Raw genomic sequence first — 19,950 nt, 5'->3', positions numbered from 1 at the left:
TATCCAGAACTTTCCCAATGCCTTGACTCAAGAGATCTGACCATTTGGAAATGTTTAGTCAGATGTTTGCAAATGAACTTTCCCTAAACTCCACACGTAAGACGACACTGTGAAACCCCCATCCAGGGCTGTCCAGCAGTGGTAACTCTATGCAAATTGACCCCCCTCTTAGTAACCTGTGTCTTGGGTACCCTACAGTGGGATCCCCTGGCTGTGAATCTTAAGCAGCAAACTGATAGCACTACATACACTTCAACACCCAAATTAGAAGGCAGCAGAGAGGTATGCACTTTCTCTTTGGTTACATTCTAAAGCACACACACAGGTTTACCTAGCTATATAAATGAGGACATACTATACAATTATTTTGCTTTTTATATAAAGCTAATTATCATTTTTACTGATAACCCCAACCCAAAAGTTGTACAAGCATGAGCATTAGATAAGTCATTACTGCAATACACCGCAGGAAGATACCTGAGCCTTTAAAGCATTAAATAGCACATCTTGGGTATAAACAAACTCTTTGTTCACCTGTGCTCTTCACGGCCTTTCTGCACACATAGCCAAACAAATGGCACATAAACCATCCCACACATGCTCCCATATGCCCTTCCATGAGGTGAAGGAACTCTCTGAAAGGGAAAGCTCTGGAATGGTCTTTTTGTTTGGGGGCAATCCCTAAAGCACACAGCATCCCGCCTCTACCTCCGTCTAACCCTCCCTCCCTCTCCTCCCTGACTGTATAAATAAGTCCCAGCATAGCATTTCCAGACTCAGAGAAACTGACTCCCAACCTGAAGATACAAACTAAGGTGGAATCACAGAGATCCATCACCAATCAAAGCAAGAGGATCTGCTACCAGCCCCTAATAGACACATTTTGTACAGCCAAGAACGAGAAGACAAGAGCAAAAGACTGAAAAGAGTTAGGTGAGAGGTCATTGGTGGAACATCTGAGAACTGAGCAACTCTCTGGTTATGCTTGTAAGATAAAAGGGAAAGAACTGATTAGTGCCGGTTCTCAAGAGGAAAGGATAGACGAGTGATCAGCAGCAACAAGGAGGGACAAGAAGGTATCCTAGAGGAAGAGAATCTGATATAGACAAGAAAGAAGTTTCCAGATCTTTGTGGTCCACCTCAAAATGTTGTTTTTGACAATTTTGTGTGTTTCCTGCCTGTTGTTGGGCACTCAGACTCAGAGCAGCGCTAGTTTTCACCGGGCGAATGATCGCAACGGCCGTTGTCAGTACAGCTTTATGGTGGACAGTCCCACAGAGGTGAGCTGTCCATCACCAGGTTCAAGCTCCGAGGTGGAGGCCCTGAAGTCTCGTCTGGGGCTGCTGGAGGCGCTGGTCACCCGACTGGTAGGAGGAGATGCCATGCCTGAGTTATCACAGGGCTCTGGACCTCAGTCAGGCCTCCAGGAGGCTTACAACCAGATGATGGGGGAGAATGCTCAACTCCAGAGAGAGAAGCAAAGACTGGACAGACAGGTCCAGGACCTTCAGGAGAGGATGGAGGAGCTCCGTCAAGAGGCTGAGAGGCTAAGGAGCAGACCCTGCATGCAGCAACCTCCTCCCAGAGTGCCGCAAAATGACAAAAGCTTCAGACCAGGATCAGGTGAGTACTGACCAACCCATGCAAAAATCATATTGCGATATATGAATATATATATATATATATAAATTTAGAGTTCATATACTTGGGCATATATACTCACCAAGCACTTTATTAGGAACATTATGGTCTATTATGGATTGGCTGATTAGATAATCGCATGAATAAGTAAGTGTACAGGTGTTCCTAATAAAGTGCTAAGTGAGTTAATAGGAAACACAATTTCGGTTTGTGAGCGTCTTTTTGCTGCCCTCCAAACCCCACTGCCGCCAAGCTTATTACTTTATCCACCAGGTTCCACTAAATGTAAAAATACTTTTGTATAATTTCTTGCTTGTACCTGTTGTCTTGTTTGCATAACACTTAAATGTCAGTCAGTGGAATCTAAGGTTATCTGTGAAAAGTTTACAGTTCAAAGCATCTTGTGTCAGTTTTAGTGTGGCATGACTTGTAAATAGGTGTGATGTCTGGGAAAGCAGAGGGTGTGAGCACATGGGTCTTCTGTGAATGACTGACACAGTGGAACAGACACTTAATGTCTCTGTGTGTATTTCCAGAATTCAACCTGCCTGGTAGTTAAATGAATCATACTTACAGTAGAGCAGTGCATATGACTAACAGGTAAGCAGGTATGACTGATCACGTTCTTAAAGCAGCAGGGAACCATATAGATAGATTCAAGTTTAATTAGGAGACATTCTCCTGTCTGTCATGTTGTATAAGGGCAGGAAAAACATGACAAATGGAGCAAGAGATGAAAGAGGTATTGAGGTTGACCCACAGAAGAAGTAAAACATTAGTACTGCTCTAACACTTGGCAGTAAAGTCTCTCTGACAGCTCCCAGCAGACCACTGACTAATACTGCATGAGGAGGAGTGGAGGTCAGGGGTAACTGATCCCTGCTGGGGTTGTAAGTGCTGGTTAAATTCAAGTATTGGTAAGTAAAAACATGTAGTGTTTAAGCATTACTGAAGTTTAAAAATGGTCAAAAATAACCCATTCCCCCCAATTCTGTCATATGCCGTTAACAAAATACATTTGTTACCTGAAGAGACAAACCATAGGAGCATCATAAAATAAATAAATCAGCACTGCTTCTGCACTAAAATATGTAATAAAATAGTTCTGGTCCTGGATGCTGATTGGTCAGTGCAGCATTCCAGTCATGCTACAATACATGTATAGCAACAGCTATGACGCATAATACATTTTCACCTTGCTACTGTGTATATCACCGTGCAGCACCATAGGGGCCAACTATTAAGCTTTGCCTTACATGTCAGGGACTATATCCTCTAGTGCTGTGTTCCTCAACCGGTGGTCTATAGCGTATTTGCAGGGGGACCTCAAAAATAAAAATAAGTCTTGTTCACGTACTACTATCTGTTCTACTTCTAACGCTGACGCCTGTGCTCAGCACCACAGCTCCTCACATCTGCACCATACATGTAGAAAAAACAGGATGAAACCTAAAGATGGAGTTTAAGAAGGCCAAGGAGGCAACGGACTGTGGAAACCCTCCTTGCGAGAGGAAGACGGGCTCTGGGTCTTTAATGGTCTTTAAGATTGACAAGAAAAACAGAACATCTGTCTTGCACGTCTTCACCCTCTTGAATCCAGCGTGGTAGTGTTTTGCTTTGGGATTTACAGTCCCTTAGAACCCAAAACATACTATCATGGAAATGAACACTGGCTCAAAAGGGGCTGAATAAACAATAACTTACCAAAGGGTATGAAAACTTGATTTACATTCACTTATGGCCACAATTAATTTCTAGTAATGAAGCAAGGAAGAAATTAAAGCTGCCCAATTGAACGTGCACACAGAGCTTGCAATAAATAAAATAAAAAATAGACCAGGAATCCTGTTCCATTTAGGCATATGGATGTTGACAGCGTCACCTCATTTATTATGAATGTTATCCAGAACATTCCCAATGCCTTGACTCAAGAGATCTGACCATTTGGAAATGTTTAGTCAAATGTTTGCAAATGAATTAGAATTTTAAGAAGAGTTGGCATCTGCTCCAGAACCTAGTGTTGCAAAACTCAAAACATTTAAACAGTAAAACAAAGACTCCAAAGTATTCAAGAAGTAGGGTCTGAAGACTTGTGAAAAAATAAGCCTGGGACATGCTACGAGCTGTTATAGAGAGTTCTGCCTTATCCATATGATCCATTAGACATGGTATACAGATTCCAACACATGCAAACAAACCATGCTTTAGTTACATTTTAGTGACTGATAGACCTGTCCATGAGCATGTGTAAATAATACGGATAAAGTACGCTGAACTTCAGACCCTCCCTCTGTAGGTCTGAGCGAGCAATCATCATCAGCTCCCCTTTCTAACCCTCGTCAAAGCAACCAATCAAAGTCAGCTTCCAGATGTTCACATCTCAGTGTGTAATCTGGTCCATTATAAAAACCTGTAAACATGTTAACACATGATCATCCATTAATGATAATGTGGCAGCATTGCTTTGTCATAAGCACTAAGAGATGCAATTTAGTCATTGGGCAATAAAATGAGACAGTCTGACAAACAAAGACAGGGAGCGTGGATAATGAGTGAGTCTTTGTATGTGCATGTAGATTTGTTCAGGTTAAAGCTGCACTGTGTAATTTCGATAGCCATTTGTGGAACCAAATAGAATTGCAAAAATTATTGTTTCCAAACAACATAATCACACAGGAAATCGACACGTTGCTTCCGAATGTTCATGTACCCTGAAATCAACCCCATACTGCTGAATTACACAGCAAACACAGACAAGCGCCATCCCCAATGAAACATTTTTGAATAATTCAATCAACCATAGCTGCTTTTCTTTAACATTACTGATAACACATTGCTCAAAAAGCCTCCGAGACAAGGGTTCTGGTCCCATGGGAACCAAGAAGTAATCAGATTCACATTAACAATGGTAAGCATGAATCAGAGGTAGCATTTTTGGTCTAAAATTTTACTCCACTGAAGGTTAGGTTAAGGGTTAGGGTTAATGAAATATGCATTCCTGTTGACTGTATTACATAATTTACAACTAAAAATACAACTCGCTTTTGGCGCCACTCTGTGGACATTTACCCGGAAACTGAAGCCCACAAGTGCCTATACTTTCAACAACACTTCCGGTTTTGGACACTGCGGGGCAGTGATTTGAATTTCATTAAGCACAAACGGAGTTCAGCAGCAGAACCTTCGACCTACTGTCACCAAATTCACATAAGTCTGTGACCACTCTGCTATTGTTTGAAAATCAAGAAGTCCCGCTCCAAAATCACACCATTGGTTGAGCCAGAAGTGGAGCTACACTGTTTACATTTTTCAGGAATTCCTACCTACGCCTTACTAATGCACACTAAGCTGGAAAGGAGAAAGTATTTTAACATCAGTAAATTGACACACATCAGCTTTAAATATGATTTGCTTTGGTTTTATTTGAGATTGTTAACCAGCGTATGTGCACCCTGCTGGAGTGCACGTCTGTGTTTGGGATATGTAATGGGATGTCTGGAGTCTGGCAAGCTCCGGGACAGCTGGGAATCTACTCTGAGCTGTTTATTTCCTTCTGTTAGATTCCTGACTGTCAGTAGAGCTGCCAGTCCCACCCCCAAAACCATGCACCTGACAAACATGCCACTCTCAGGGAAGTGAAGATCAATACCAGGAGGAGAGAACTCAGCACCACTTAACTAGTTTAGACTTCTGTCATGGTACTCTGGGTTATCATTGAGGTCCTCTAACCATTCAGCAGCATTACCGAATTATTATAGTGCCCTTTGGATAGATGTGGTATTATTGCTGCTTCCATGGTCTGTCACGCCTGAGGTGTTTCCCATAGTGAGATACCTCACTTTATCAGAGAACCAGGATTACGCAAGTAACCTAACGTGCTGGTGGTTTTGGTCTATTTTATAAGCAGTCCCAGATCATATCAGTGAGTTGACCATGTGTCCTTGCCTTTTAGGATCTGCCCTCTCTCACCTGGTATCCAGACCTGGGAATACTCAAGGAGACACAAGCAGTTTAACAGGTAACATGTAACACCCTACATATAACCCTACAGTTGCTCATATATGGAACAAACTGAATCCAGATAATCAATGAATTCAGACATCTTTACAAGTGGAGTCTTCCATTTCTGTGCTTATAAGACTAATTTGGAAAACCAGGAATTCTTTGATATCCTTGTTGCTATGTCATGATTCCTGGCTACCTTTAGGATAATGAAGGGTTGATAAGCGTAGACATCAACACCTTCACATACACATCTCAAATTCAGTAGACAATCGTGAATTTCTGTCCTCTTACTCTCTTGCTTTTCCAGATCCTGCATGGCATAATGAGTCTCCGGGATATCAGGAGCTGACAGCCGTGGTAACTGAAGTTTCTGCCCCAAATCTAGATGGTCCAGCAGACATCACAGGTGAGTGCTTCACACCCTAACCTTGACCTTTTACAAAGAGATACAAAGTAGTTGATGTCTTTTTGCCTTCTAAAATATCTCAAATTATCAGTTGGACTGTCAAGTTTGATTTATTTAACAGCCATGCCACACCATCTGACCATCTCAGGTCCCTGAAAAAATGATACTGAGCATGTCATTAATTCCTACTGACAGGACTAACACAAATACAGCTATTTTTACCAATACATTTGTGGCTAAAATAATCTGGTTTATTAAAGGAGTCATATATGTTTAGTGAGGCATCAAAATGGTAATGCGATCACTTGATAGGACCATGTTACTAAACCAAGACAGTTGAGTTTTGGGTTTTTCCAGACAAGGCTTTCAAATTCTGCCAAGTATTCCCTACCCCTGCTACTCCAACACTTCTCCCTTACAGGGTATTTTAGGAAAGGATAAGTTTGCCTCTAACCATTTACACTAACTGGAATGCTAGGACAAGATGTTCTTTCTTCCACCTTTAGCCATATATAGCAGATTTTGGTTTGGTTAAGTCTTATTTCAACCTGTCAAACATTCAACTAATTGAGTCCTTGTGCAATCTGATGTTCAAATTCATGTTTCCTCAAAAATTTTCATAAATGGTCTCCATCAAGTGTCCTATCTCTTGTTTTTTTTAAGGCTGTGGTGACCTGGTGTGGGTAGGAGAACCTAAGATGCACCGTAAGGCTGATAGTATTTCTGGTAAGTACGGTGTCTGGATGCAGGACCCAGAAGCCACGGAACCTTACGGTCCAGAGATGTTATGGCGTATCGACGCCGTGGGATCTGAAGTGCGTCAACTCTTCGGGTATGAAAACATGGACCAGCTGACACGTGGCTTCCCCACCAAAGTCCTCCTCCTGCCAGAAGCTGTGGAGAGCACTGGCGCCACCATGTACCAGGGCTCCTTGTACTACCAGCGAAGGCTCAGCCGCACACTTCTAAGATATGATCTACTATCCGAGAGCATTGCCGCCCGTCGTGATCTTCCACATGCTGGCTTCCATGGTCAGTTCCCCTACTCCTGGGGTGGCTACACAGATATTGACCTGGCAGTAGATGAGAATGGTCTCTGGGCCATCTACAGCACCAACAAAGCCAAGGGCGTCATTGTGATCTCCCAGCTGGACCCTCACAGCTTGGAGGTGAGGGGCACCTGGGAGACTAAAATTCGCAAGACAGCAGTGGCTAATGCTTTTATGATCTGCGGCAAGTTGTACACGGTCGCTAGTTACACCTTGCCGAACACCACCATAAATTACATGTATGACACTGTGACCAGCCAGGGTAAAGCAATCTCAGTGCCCTTCAAAAACCGCTATCGCTACAACAGCATGGTAGACTACAACCCGATGCAGAGAAAGCTATTTGCTTGGGATAACCATTACATCATATCTTATAACGTGAGGCTAGGCAAGCAGGAGTAAAGCGATCAGTGTAAATTCCAAATTATTAAGTGTTTTGTGATGTTTTATCATGTTTTACCAGCCATTGAAATGTAGTTGCATTTACTGATATGCATAGATAATGACAGACTCTCAGTTGGACAAGTATCAATGTTCTATAATCATTCATGATGCTGATGCAATGTTAATACCAAAACAGCAGTGACTATATTGCACATCTTTACATCTTCATCTGAGATGCTCGAGGTATGTTCAAAGACATTCTTTTGACCAACACATTACAAAATGTAAATTCTAAAGCGTCATATTACATATCTAGTCATGTATCATGATAAAATGTTTTTGAGGTCATGTTTTCTTTCTCACTGGATTTGTCTACTCATGTTAGAGAAAATATTTTTCTACCTTTGTAAGTGGTCTCATTTTTTTATGTTTACAGTACTGAATACAGGTTCAAAGAAGGGGAAAAATTATAAATGGCATACAATTATTTAGTTAGCCTGCCACTGAATTGATCTAGTACAAAAAGATGGACAACTTCAAAAACAACAATAAAATCTTGACCTTTTGTGTACACATTCAAATCCCTACATTCTCTTCATACTGTCCTAGCTTTGTATATGATGAACATTTCCCTTCTCTATGAATTTGCCTTTCAAGACAATCACATGCTGCTTGAGATGTTAAGATCTGGGATCTTATGGCTACTTCTCAGAACTGTACTAACTTATGTGCAAATACATATTAAAAAAAAAATAAGACTAAAAAAGTGTGTGGTGTTTTATTGGATTTAAGGATTGAATTGTAGTGTCTCATGCTTGCATTAAAATATTTTTAAAGTTGGACAGATTATGGACTAGAGCTGACCAATGGTTTCAGTACCTAACATCTCCAAAAATGGCACTGCAAAATTTATACACACAAACGCTTGAATGTATTGGGACAGTGGGACAATTCATTTTTGGTGGACACACTCGATGTCATTATTTAATCCATTACACAGCAAACAACCACAGTTCATTTTTAACAGCATATTATTTTATTAGTTTCTTTAACCAAACCAGGATAATGTAAATAAGACCTTACATATTTTAATACAGCGATTTAACCCCTGTACAAGTAAAAAAAAAAAAAAAAAAAAAAAAAATCAATTCCCTCTCCTCCCCTTCTGTTTGTAGCTTCTTATTCCTACTACACAAACAAGAAATGGGGGGCCTTACTGAAACCCTTGTACATTTGCAGTCCCCTTCTTTGTACTAGCAACCAAAGAGGAGTGGTTTGGAGAAAGACCTTGTAAACTCAGGCCTGTGATCACCATAACCAGGAGTCCTTTTTGCTCAAACATTTGAGGGCCTCTGTTCCAAGACTTTCATCACTCCTGCCCCCAACCCCCCACCGAGTCTGGCTGCCTTGCGCTCAACGTTCGTCTTCTAAATTGGCAGCTACGTTCTTTACTATTGAACCTAAATTGCTTGACCACTCGCCCCAACCCAAACCTCGCCCCTCCTCTGCAGTGATTGGTCAGGAGAGTCAGAGCTGTTCAGCAGCATGGTTGGGAGCTTTGTGGAGAGGCTTGAAGGTGAAAGACTGGAGCTAGTTTGAGAAGTGGGCGTGTCTACATCTGTCCTCACATTCACAAAATAAGGGGAGGGTCTTAATCTTAGGACACATCAAACATAAGCCTGGACTGGAGGAACCGTTTACCAAAAAAAAACAAAAAAAAAAACAAAAAGGTAATTCTACTATCTGTTGACCAAGTGGAGCTCACTGTTTTCCAAAATCATATATATTCATCTAAAATGATTCAGGTCTCTCGATGCCTAACATTTGGCTAAAGATTCAAGGGTCTTTTGCGCACACGCAAACACACAATCTTCAATTCTTGCAGGCATAGACTACTGAGAAGGCAGGAGGGAAGGCTCACAGTGTAGACTGTGATCGATGAATTTAATCAAATACATCCGTAACCAATTCCTAATCTGCTGAAATTATGTTCTTTGTATTGTTAAGGCCAATACATGTGGTTGAGGTGAAACTATGAAGAGAAGGTAATTGTAAGTGCAGCCAATGCAGAGATGTACGCGCACACACAGTAGTGATATGCATGTGTGTGTACACAATTATCACATCACTATTGCCACAACTTACAGAGTTGGTTGAGATAGTTAAAGAACCAAAAAACAAAGTTGGGATAAACATCTTCAATCAAAAAATGAAAAATCTGCCTGCTTAAAACATGTTTCTACATGGGGGGGAGGGGGGAATTAAATCATATTGCTATAAAAATGGCATTCTCAGCAGCCAGTGTAATTCGTGTTGATCTCAACCTTCATTGTTCACTGGGGATGTACAGTTCTCTTTTTGGACACACACAATGAAGGGGTAGTTTCACCTCAATGCAAACCACAGCGGAAGAGAGAATGGAGGACTGATAAAAGGATGAGGAAGATGGGCACAGTACATGTGAGAGAAATGCACAGAACCTCATAATAAACCTCTATCACTCTAGATCCCTATACTTCCTTAAACCGCTTTCAGGTGCTGTAGTACATTGCCCTTTTTGCATCAGGCCCCTCCGTCCATCCTTCTATCCATTTTTCCTTTCTGAAGCAGTTCTCACTATTTACTCTCTTCTGGTTTGATGGCCTGTGGTTTGATTGGACCCGTTCGGATGGGTTTGGTTGTTGCTAGAGGTGTAGGTTTGTTAGACTCTTGGCGGTCGGATGGCGCCCCCTGGTGATTTGAAGTGACACTGTCGGTGGGTTTGCCTGTTCCTTCCACGCGGGTGGACTTGCTGACTGGAGCCTTCAGCTGCTGTTGCTCAGAGAAGAACTTGTGGGTAGACTGCAAAACCTCAGCTCTCTGTTTAGCCTGAGAGAGAAAGGTGAATATTTAGACTGAAAGAGAAAACAATAAGTTTTGAGTTCTGTAGATAATGCTTCTTTGGCAGCATTATCTGCTTACTCATTTTCAGAGATTTCACAGATCCCAGGTACCCAGCAGAAGATGTAAACATTTTGAGCTTCAAGGGATGACAATTAGATTAAAATCTTAAATCGTCATTTTTTCAGTCATTTTAGGGTTTGATGACATTACATCATCATAACTTTACACAGAAAAGGTTAGTAACGATTTTATCACACTAAAATCATGTTAACACGCATATTGTTTATGTCTTGAAGCAATACTTCTGAAACGGAGTATTTTAATGTTTACGGATTGGCCACATTAAAAGGAATATTCCGGCTTCAGTACAAGTTAAGCTCAATCGACATCATTTGTGGCATAATTTTGATCACCACATAAATTAATTTAGACTCGGTCCTTTTCTTAAAAAAAAAAAAAAAAAAAAAAAGCAAATATCTGTGTTACAGTGAGGCACTTACACTGGTAGTGAATGGGGCCAATCCGTGAACATTCAAATACTTACTATTTCAAAAGACATAGACAATGTGTGTTAACATTATTTCAGTGTGATAAAATCACTTACTAACCTTTTCTGTGTAACGTTATATCCAGTTTTACAACTTCGTTGCCATGACGATGTAACAAGGGATGTCCCTAAAAACCCTAAAACGACTGTAAAAATGGTTTAAACAACTTTACAGCTCAAATAATACAGGAATTTTAACAGAAGAATTCATGCAAGTGCTTTTTTTTTGTGGTAATCAACATTATGCCACAAATGCTGTTGATTGAGCTTAACCTGTATTGAACCTGGAATATTCCTTTAAAGTTGGTTTCACATATAGTCGGTTTTAAATTAACCAAACACAGTTCAGTTAAAGTGGACCAAAAAGGGAACCAGCTGCAAATGACCTCAGTGCTTTTTGTGTTTACAATGCAAGTGGACTTAAGACCCAGTTTCTTTTTTGGCCCTTTTTGTGTTGATGTGATCTCAGACCCCTTGTTGTTCACACCACAGCTCCTTAAGAACTAAGACCCCATGGCAGTCACAATTATGACAATTATGACATTTGGCATAAATTGTCATACTTAAGGTGTATGTATGTGCTTAATTCACAAACACCTTTAGTAATTTATTAATATTTAACTTGAAATCATAAAATAGGGCAATATTTTCCTATAAGGCTTTAAAAATTAATATTGCACAGGGACAGAATGACATGAAAAATAATATTTTAAATGTTAAAATATTTCCAAATACTTAAAAGTATCCTGTGGTGGTCTGAGTATGGTTTGCTTTCGGGACCTTTTAGGGGGGGTCTGAGAACATTTGGGTTGTTCACATATACACGTTATATCGCTCTGAGACCGTTTGGAGTGCTCAAACGAACTAGGTGAAAAAATGCCCAAAGTGAACTCTCAATTAAAGTGATCTTATAACATTTCACATGATCCAATGCTCACCTTAAGGTCCTGTTCTGCTTTCAAGGAAGCCTGTGTGCCACGGGGTGCTAAAGGAGGACCAGAGGGTCCACGTGGAGGGTGTTGGGGTCTAGGGTGAGGCATCAGACCTCCGCTCAGGTTAGGAGACATGGGTTGACCCATAGCCGAACGTTGCATCCCTCCAGGAAAGGAGTTTGCATGGGGTGGACGTACCAGCGGAGACACCATGTTGGCCTGAGACAACATCTGTATGCATGACAGACATGTAAAACTGTTAATGGCAAAGTTTCAAAAAACAAAACATACACGTGCACACTTAGCAGTTGTTAAATGGCCCAAGTCAAGTTTTCCCCAGAAGTGTAGTTTGATTAGGCACTGGTATCAGAATCAGACAACTACCTACAGATTAAGATTTGAAAGGCACCAGGATAGGGCTGGGCGATAAATTAAATCTCGATTTTTATCAAATTTATGGACGATTCAAATTGTTTGTTCTTTATTAGAATGCAAGGCAACCTGGTTAGAGAAATCCAAGTTCTTTTCATTATAGGAAGCAAAGTGTGCAAGAAAAAATGTACAAATGCATCATAGGGGTATGTAAAATAAATTAAAATCTAATAAACACAGATGTTCAGAAATAATAGAATAATAAAACTTATTAAAAATAAGCTGCAAAATTATTCTTAGCCAATGTAGGTATTCATTTTATCTAAACCAAGTCTATCTAGAAAGTTTTCTAGGAATAAATATCTATAAATTATCAAGTATATCCAGAAAGTACTCATTGTATATCAAACATGTGTGTATATTCATAACCCCTGCAGATAGAGACGCGTCCTTTAGCAGTTCACGCTGAGCAGCGCAGCAATATGAAATAACTTTACAATTCAACTCGCAAAGAGTTTCAAAATGATCGCTTGCCGAATGTTGGCTATAGATGCAGTACACTTGAAACATGTCACAGAACAAAGCAATAATTCTTATTTAGCAATAAATTTATCTGAATCATCATGGCAAAAGGAGCGACGGATGTTTGATTCTCCCATTTATAGCCTCTCCATGATTTGAAATGAAGTGCCTACAACGGTCACTAACTAACACATCTTTTATGGGTAAAAAGAAAAGAAGACCGTTCTTCAACATGTGCAAGCCGAGGCCAGTTATGGGCTTAAGCCGGTGTATATCTGCATGATGGATGAAGCTGAGCTACAATCACACTGTGTACAACTGGGAATATTACCGCTGTGTTTTATAGCAGTCTCCGTGTTGTAAACATGGCACGTTCATTTGGAGCGCCACACACGTGCAGCTGATCACATTGGGAGTGGGATTCTTTTACTCTTCCTTACTCAGACTTTGGTGGATTTGCAACGTATCTAACTTTAGTGTTTGCAATATCTCGATAAAAATAAAAATAAAAAATAAAAAACATTTAAAAAAAAAAACGTGTCAAAACAGAAAAACCGCCCAACCCTACACCAGGACTGGTGTTTTATGTGTGTTCAGGATCTGACCTGTGGGTTGAACTGTCCTGGGAAGTGCTGGGCAATGCGCATTCCTGCAGATGCAGACTGGAACTGTTTGGGATACAGCATACTGTTCATCTTGCTAGACTGACTACTGGGACTCGTGGAACTTGCCCTGAGAACACAAACAAGCAAGACGTCAGTAAAAAAATTCCACACATTTCAATAAAAGAATAAGAATTATGTATCAAGTGAACATAATCCATAAGCTTTGTATTAGTGGAATACCAATATATTGGCCATTTTGAGATGTTATCGGCAATGATAACATGTCTGCTTGGCCAATTAAATGTGTTAACACTACCTTGTGTCAGTTTCAAACATCTATCAACAGCCTTCTCAATGGATATTGCAAATTTTGTTTCCATGCGAGTCATGATTAAAAAATTCCATATGAAGGTGGTATAAATGTCATCTGCTATGATTAAACTGTATTATTCGTAATATATTGCCATTATATCAGCCACCCTGCTCACTATCGTCATCAAACACTGAAAGAATATTGGTCAACCACTACTTGTATGCATGCACCTATACACACCTATAAGGGCTAGAAGTGGGGGTAGTGCTTCTTGCACTGACAGGTGGTGTTCCAGGCTTCATATCCATTCCACCACTGAAGAGCTTCAGATCCATCTCACACATCTATAACAGATAAAGCATGTTCTTTAATAAACATATTGCTGCTTTATATTTTAAAACGGCAAAATATAAATGAATTAAAATACTTAATATTAATTTATATTAAATATAAATATGAATCAAAGCAGCAAAATATAATTCTACACTGCTGCTTTATATTTTGAAGCAGCAATGTGTCCAGAGAACAATCTGGGCTCTGTTAAACTACCGTGCTAACTACAGCCATTACCTTGATCATTGTCAGTAAACTGAACAACAAAGATGGACTGCAATGTTTGCAATTAAAAATTAAATGGAAAATGGAAATCTCAGGCAATGAGTGAATGAGAGTTTTTGTACACAAACCTTATTGGATGGCTGCATCATGCTGTGTGTATTCTGTCCAATAAGGCTGCGGTAGGGCGGATTGTTGGGGGGCTGACGGTTGAGACTGGGAGGTGGAGCTTGGGGAGGGGTTGGAGGCAAAGCCAAGAGCGGCTGACCGCCACCAGAACCGAAGTTGGGCAAAGACAACTGTGAACCTGGCACAGGAACGGTCACCTGCTGTAGGGCAGAACTGGGACTCTGTGTTGAGCTGTAGTAACTGGTCTGCTGCTGGACCTGACCAGAGTACAGGTTTGAGTGCTGACTCATTCCCTGACGCTGTAAAACAACACAGATCATACAATAAACACTTTAAAACAAGGTCATGGCAGGTTAAACAAGGGAAAAGATTAAAATTCAGCTGCTATAACATATTCAAAAACACGTATTTCCAAAGCTAAAAATTAGTTGCTATATGTAACAAACAGAACATAATACCATTCTAAATAATCTTTTCTAAATGATCCATGCACTTGAATAGAGGCTACACAAAGAAAGCCTGAGCAACAGGTGGTTATTTCTCACCTGCAATAAGTGTGTGTCTATCAGTTGTGATCCTCCGATGCCAGAGGGCTGGTTCAGCTGGGGCTCAAACAGGATGGGGATGTGCTGGGTGTTTGATGTTTGCTGGAAGGCCAGGTTAGATTGGGGCTTGCCCAGTTCTGGCGGCTGAACCCCAGGGTAACTGTGCAGCGGTGTGCCAGACAGCATCATGGGAGACGCCTGGGAGAGGCTGCTTTGCATAAACGCCTGCTGAGACCTGTGAAGAGAGAAGTGAAACAAATAGAAAAAGAGTGCACAATTTATAAGCTAACTCACTTTCTAATCAACTAGTAATGGCAAAGATGAGGACTTAGAAAACAGCTATTGATGCAAAATAACTACATGAAGAAAGTTTCATTTTCCAGAAGAGGACCACCAGCTTTTTATGTTCTGCTCAGTTCTGAACATAAAACAATGGCTGGTAAGACAAGCAGCAGTAAGGGCCAATTCAAACCAAGTCCAGATTTTAGGCAAGAAAACCTGGCATCTCTATGTACAGCTTCATAATTAGTATGAAATACTATAGCGAGATGATTTAAAAAAATAAATAAAGGCTGATTTATTTAACTTTTTGGACGTCAAAAGAGGCATTCTTATGTATTTTTTTCAGAGAATGTCAGAAAATTGACAGAGCAAACTGTTTTTTTTTTTTATTTTATTTTTTTACATATTTTACTTTCTCATGTTTCTTGTTGTTAAAGCATTCAGTACATCAGGCAATGGGCTGAATGCTGCAGAAGAGCTCTGAAATTAACAGATGCTCCAGTACCTGTAGGGCTGCATGGATGAGCTGAAGAGGTCTTGAGGTTGAGACACAGGAGGTCCAGTGCTGAGGCCCAGCTGGGCCTGGTGCTGGTGCTGGTGCTGCCCCTGCAGAGGAGCGTAGATGGGAATGGGGATCTGCTGCACTGCCGTAGGCTACAGGAAAACAATCACAACCCATTAATAAGCTTTTCAATCAACCTATAATTAAGCCCTATTTGGATGGGATAAGTTTTCTGGACATATGTTTGTAATTACTGCGGATGTCTGTAACGTTTACCATAGTTTCGCACAGGCTAAGCAAAGTCTGTAGAAATCTCAGAGCTGGGTGTGTCTACTGCATATACACACTGCCGTCAAACATAACCGATCCATCAGAAAATGTATAGCTTTGCACATTCATTATTCAGGAAATATTAATGTCAATATCAATATTTAAGTCCTTTTTTTACTATATATCTCCACTTTCACTTTTTTCTTTTGTTTTTGGTGATTCGCATTGTGCATATTGCCAGCTACTGGGCAGGGAGGAGAATTTATAGTAAAAGAGGATTTAAATATTGATCCGTTTCTAACTCACACCTATCATACCCTTCTGAAGACATATTTAACCACTGGAGTCGTCTGGATTACTTTCATGCTGCCTTTATGTGCTTTTTGGAGCATTAAAGTTTTGGTTATCATACACTTGCATTGTGTGGACCTTAAGAGCTGAGATATTCTCCTAAAAATCTTAATTTCTGTTTAGCAGAAGAAAGTCTTACATTTCTGGAATGGCATAAGGGTGAGTTAGTGATGAGAGAATTGTAATTTTTGGTTGAACAATCCCTTTAAGTCTCTGTATCATCCTGTGCAAGATAATGATTTAATAGGTTGATCCTGGTGGTTGAAGAAGGAACACTGCAGAGAACTTTATACCTGTGAGAGTCCAGGCTGAAATCCTTGTTGCTGGGCTATAGAGGGAGGAGCCAGGCGAGGGTGAGGCGTACCGAACAAGTGGCTGGTATCCATGTAGAAGGCTGGGATTTGGGCTGCAGAACCTACAAAATTAGAAACAAAAGAACTTGACATGTTGTTCAAACGACAAACACAGACACAAAAAATAAGAACTAGAAGTTTGTTAGAAAAAACATCAATGCTTTTTAAAAAGGCATTAAAAAGGTATTGGATTAGCTGCATTCAAAACCATTGAAAAATTGTCCAAGGGGGTAAAAAAAATAAAATGTAATGCCTAAAAACACCACTTAACCATTATGAAATAACTGCAATGCAGGACTCTAATGGCTAATTGCTTTAAACTACATTGAGAGAGAAAAAAAAGCAACCACAAAAAGACTGATTTACTGAGAGCTGCGTGAGAGTGAGATGTACTTTAAACTATTTACCTGCTGCAGACTGGGATACGAACACCTGTGGGGTCTGTTGCTGCTGCTGTAGTAAGAGAGAGGGCACACAACCCAGCTGGGAGAAGTTACTGCTGGACATTCCCGAACTCTGCAACTGCTGGGGCTTTACCTTGCAGATGTTGGGGGGGTCAGATGCCGATGTACTCTTTGTGCTGAGAGAGGACGTTGTGTAGGTCGCAGATCCTTTAGAAAAAAAGCTCAACTTTGAAACTCTACCCATCCATGTCTAGTGCTGGTATGTAAGAGTGTAAAGCTCCAGTCCAGGAGGGTCACTATCATTTAGCTCCAACCATACTCAAACACACCTGAACTAGCTAATCAAGGCAGTTGTGTTTGATCAGGGTTGCAGCTAAACACTGCAGGACAGTGGCTCTTCAGGACCAGAGTTAAATAGCCAAGGGGTAAAGCATGTACTCCTACCGGACAAGGAGGTACTGGGGGTGACGGAGGCCACAGGTATCTGAGGCACTGAAGCACTGGAGAAGGAATTGAAGGAGGCACCGCCGGCTCCTCCTCCACTGGTGATGGGGGAGGCAGAAGAAGTGACAGGCGAGCTCTTCTCTCCAAGGCTGGGGGAGTTCTCCCATGCCTTACGTGCAGACTCCATCTGCAGAACACAGTGAGGAGCATAGATTAAAATATGTTTTTCGATGTAGTGGAAATAAATGATGAACCCTGATTAGGGTTGGGAACCGAGAACCAGTTCTTGTTCAGAACTGGTTCCATTCTTTACAAAATACTGAAATCAGATGATCTTTGTGACTTTCGGTTCCGTTAACGGTTCCCTTGCGTGAATTTTCTGCAGATGCAGCAGGAACACCATACTGAAATACTCAATGTTAAAAATGACTGTTTCCAGCAGCGCATTTCTGCAGCAGCGCTGCCCTCTACTGGGTCAAAAGCGTAAAACAAAAACAAATGACTCTTGATGAGCCAGCTCTGTTGAATCTACAGCACGAAACAGACAGCGCTTCCAGATTGGTCCAATTCCCGAAAGAACAATTTAGATGAGCCGGTTCTTTTGAATCTACAATGCGAAACATACAGCGCTTCCGGAACAGTACGATTCCCGAAAGGATGACTCATATGAGCCTATTCTTTTGAATCTAAAGTGTGAAACATATAGTGTTTCCGGTCTAGTCTGGTATAGTATTAATCTTACACTGATATGCAAGTTATGAATGTCCAACTCGAAATTAAAAAAAAGGAACTGTTGAAGTCTTACAAGCTTGAAGTAAATCGTTAGACAACAGAACACAGTCTAAACTGTCTCTGGAACTGTTACTGTTATGTCATGTGACTTTAGACCTGTGAGACTTTAATCAAGCAGTGCCGTTACTAACTGGTTTTTCATATGACAATGTTTAATAAAAAAATACACAAGTTTTGTAATACAAGGAATTTATATATAAAAATGAATGAATGAAATATGCCATCAAATTTCTTGTTTGTCTAGATACAGTCCAGATATAGCCCAGTTAGGATCAATTATTGCATTGGACATACAGTACTGTGCAAAAGTTTTAGGCACTTGTGAAAAATGTTGCATAGTGAGGATGTCTTTAAAAATAATGCCATAAATAGTATTCATTTATCAGTTAACATCATACAAAGTCCAGCAAACATAAAAAAGTTAAAATCAATATTCGGCGTGGCCACCTTTGCCTTTAAAAAAGCCCCAATTCTCCTAGGTACACCTGGACACAGTTTTTCTTGGTTGTTGGCAGACAGGATGTACAAAGCTTCTTGGAGAATTCGCCACAGTACTTCTATTTAGGCTGTCTCAATTGCTTCTGTCTCTTCATGTAATCCCAGACTGACTCGATGTTCAGTAGGGGGTTTGTGGGGGCCATGCTATCTGTTGCAGAGCGCCCTGTTCTTCTATTCTAATCTTTTCTATTTGCAAAAGTAAAGTTTGGGAGGCTAAAATGTATTTTTCCTATTGACACTAAAGCTGAAGATATAAATAACCATCTTAAGACAAATGCTTTTGTGAAACGTCTTAAGTGCCTACTTTCGCACAGTACTGTATGTCTCTAAAAAGTCAGAAAACACACCTTTTACAATAACTATTAAATTTATTTCTGATTTGTTATAGCTGCTCTGTAGAAATCGTAAAGGTTCTCATCATTTGGCAACAGACTGCAGAGGAGAGTAAAACCAATAAGAATTGCATTTCTCATTTCAAAAAATTCTTCCTCAAAAGTACTAAAAGAACTACTGGAATCGTTAAGGAACCAGAATCGGAACTGGAATTGTTAAGTTCCTAACGATTCTCATCCCTAACCCTGATATGGGTAATAAAGTGTCAAGCAAATTACTGTAATGATGCACAGACAACTACATCTCACGTACACAGCATGGATATCTTAAAGGGGCCATACCACAGAAAACAGGATTTTTTCTTGTTCTTTCAAAACAAAAGTTTGCTGTATTACGCAGACTTACTCTTAACTAAAGATGGGCATTTTAGTCATTTTGTTTACTCGAGAAATCAAGAGTATTTGGGGTGGGTCTATATTGTTGGTATATGTACATATACAGTACTGTGCAAAAATCTTAGGAACTTGTGAAAAATGTTGCATAGTCAGGATGTCTTCAAAAATAATTATATATAAATAAATAGTTTTCATTTATTAATTAATGTCATACAATGTCCATAAACATTAAAAAAAAGCTAAATCAATATTTGGTGTGCCCACCTTTGCCTTTAAAACAGCCCCAATTCTGCAAGGTACACCTGGACACAGTTTTTCTGGATTGTTGGCAGATAGGATGTTCCAAGTTTCTTGGAGAATATCTGTTTAGGCTGTTTCAATTGCTTCTGTCTCTTCATGTAATCCCAGACTGACTCTATGTTCAGTGGGGGGCTCTGT

The 19,950-nt window shown here is 40.3% G+C and overlaps 2 protein-coding genes across 2 annotated transcripts in view; one reads left to right on the top strand and one right to left on the bottom strand.

The window, feature by feature from the left end:
• The first annotated feature begins 766 nt into the window (after positions 1-766).
• LOC127410389 (myocilin-like) lies at positions 767-8,243 on the top strand. Its single transcript, XM_051645635.1, has 4 exons — positions 767-1,623; positions 5,594-5,659; positions 5,954-6,052; positions 6,716-8,243. The coding sequence occupies exons 1-4, from the start codon at positions 1,146-1,148 to the stop codon at positions 7,501-7,503; spliced, it is 1,431 nt and encodes a 476-aa protein (XP_051501595.1). The 5' UTR covers positions 767-1,145; the 3' UTR covers positions 7,504-8,243.
• Positions 8,244-8,285: 42 nt separating this feature from the next.
• Positions 8,286-19,950, bottom strand: part of LOC127410369 (protein PRRC2C-like) — a 56,737-nt gene continuing 45,072 nt past the window's right edge. Inside the window, exons 24-33 of the mRNA XM_051645588.1 lie at positions 17,495-17,681; positions 17,054-17,257; positions 16,587-16,708; positions 15,676-15,824; positions 14,889-15,123; positions 14,346-14,642; positions 13,900-14,003; positions 13,347-13,473; positions 11,854-12,078; positions 8,286-10,353 (exon numbers count right to left, since the gene is read on the bottom strand). Of these exons, the coding sequence (XP_051501548.1) occupies positions 10,102-10,353; positions 11,854-12,078; positions 13,347-13,473; positions 13,900-14,003; positions 14,346-14,642; positions 14,889-15,123; positions 15,676-15,824; positions 16,587-16,708; positions 17,054-17,257; positions 17,495-17,681 (1,902 nt within the window). The 3' untranslated portion in view covers positions 8,286-10,101. The remainder of the gene's footprint in view (positions 10,354-11,853; positions 12,079-13,346; positions 13,474-13,899; positions 14,004-14,345; positions 14,643-14,888; positions 15,124-15,675; positions 15,825-16,586; positions 16,709-17,053; positions 17,258-17,494; positions 17,682-19,950) is intronic.

Source organism: Myxocyprinus asiaticus, chromosome 19 (assembly GCF_019703515.2).
Source record: "Myxocyprinus asiaticus isolate MX2 ecotype Aquarium Trade chromosome 19, UBuf_Myxa_2, whole genome shotgun sequence".
NCBI lineage: Eukaryota > Metazoa > Chordata > Actinopteri > Cypriniformes > Catostomidae > Myxocyprinus > Myxocyprinus asiaticus.
Note: the sequence above shows the minus strand (reverse complement) of the source record. Positions and strands in the feature narration are given on the sequence as shown.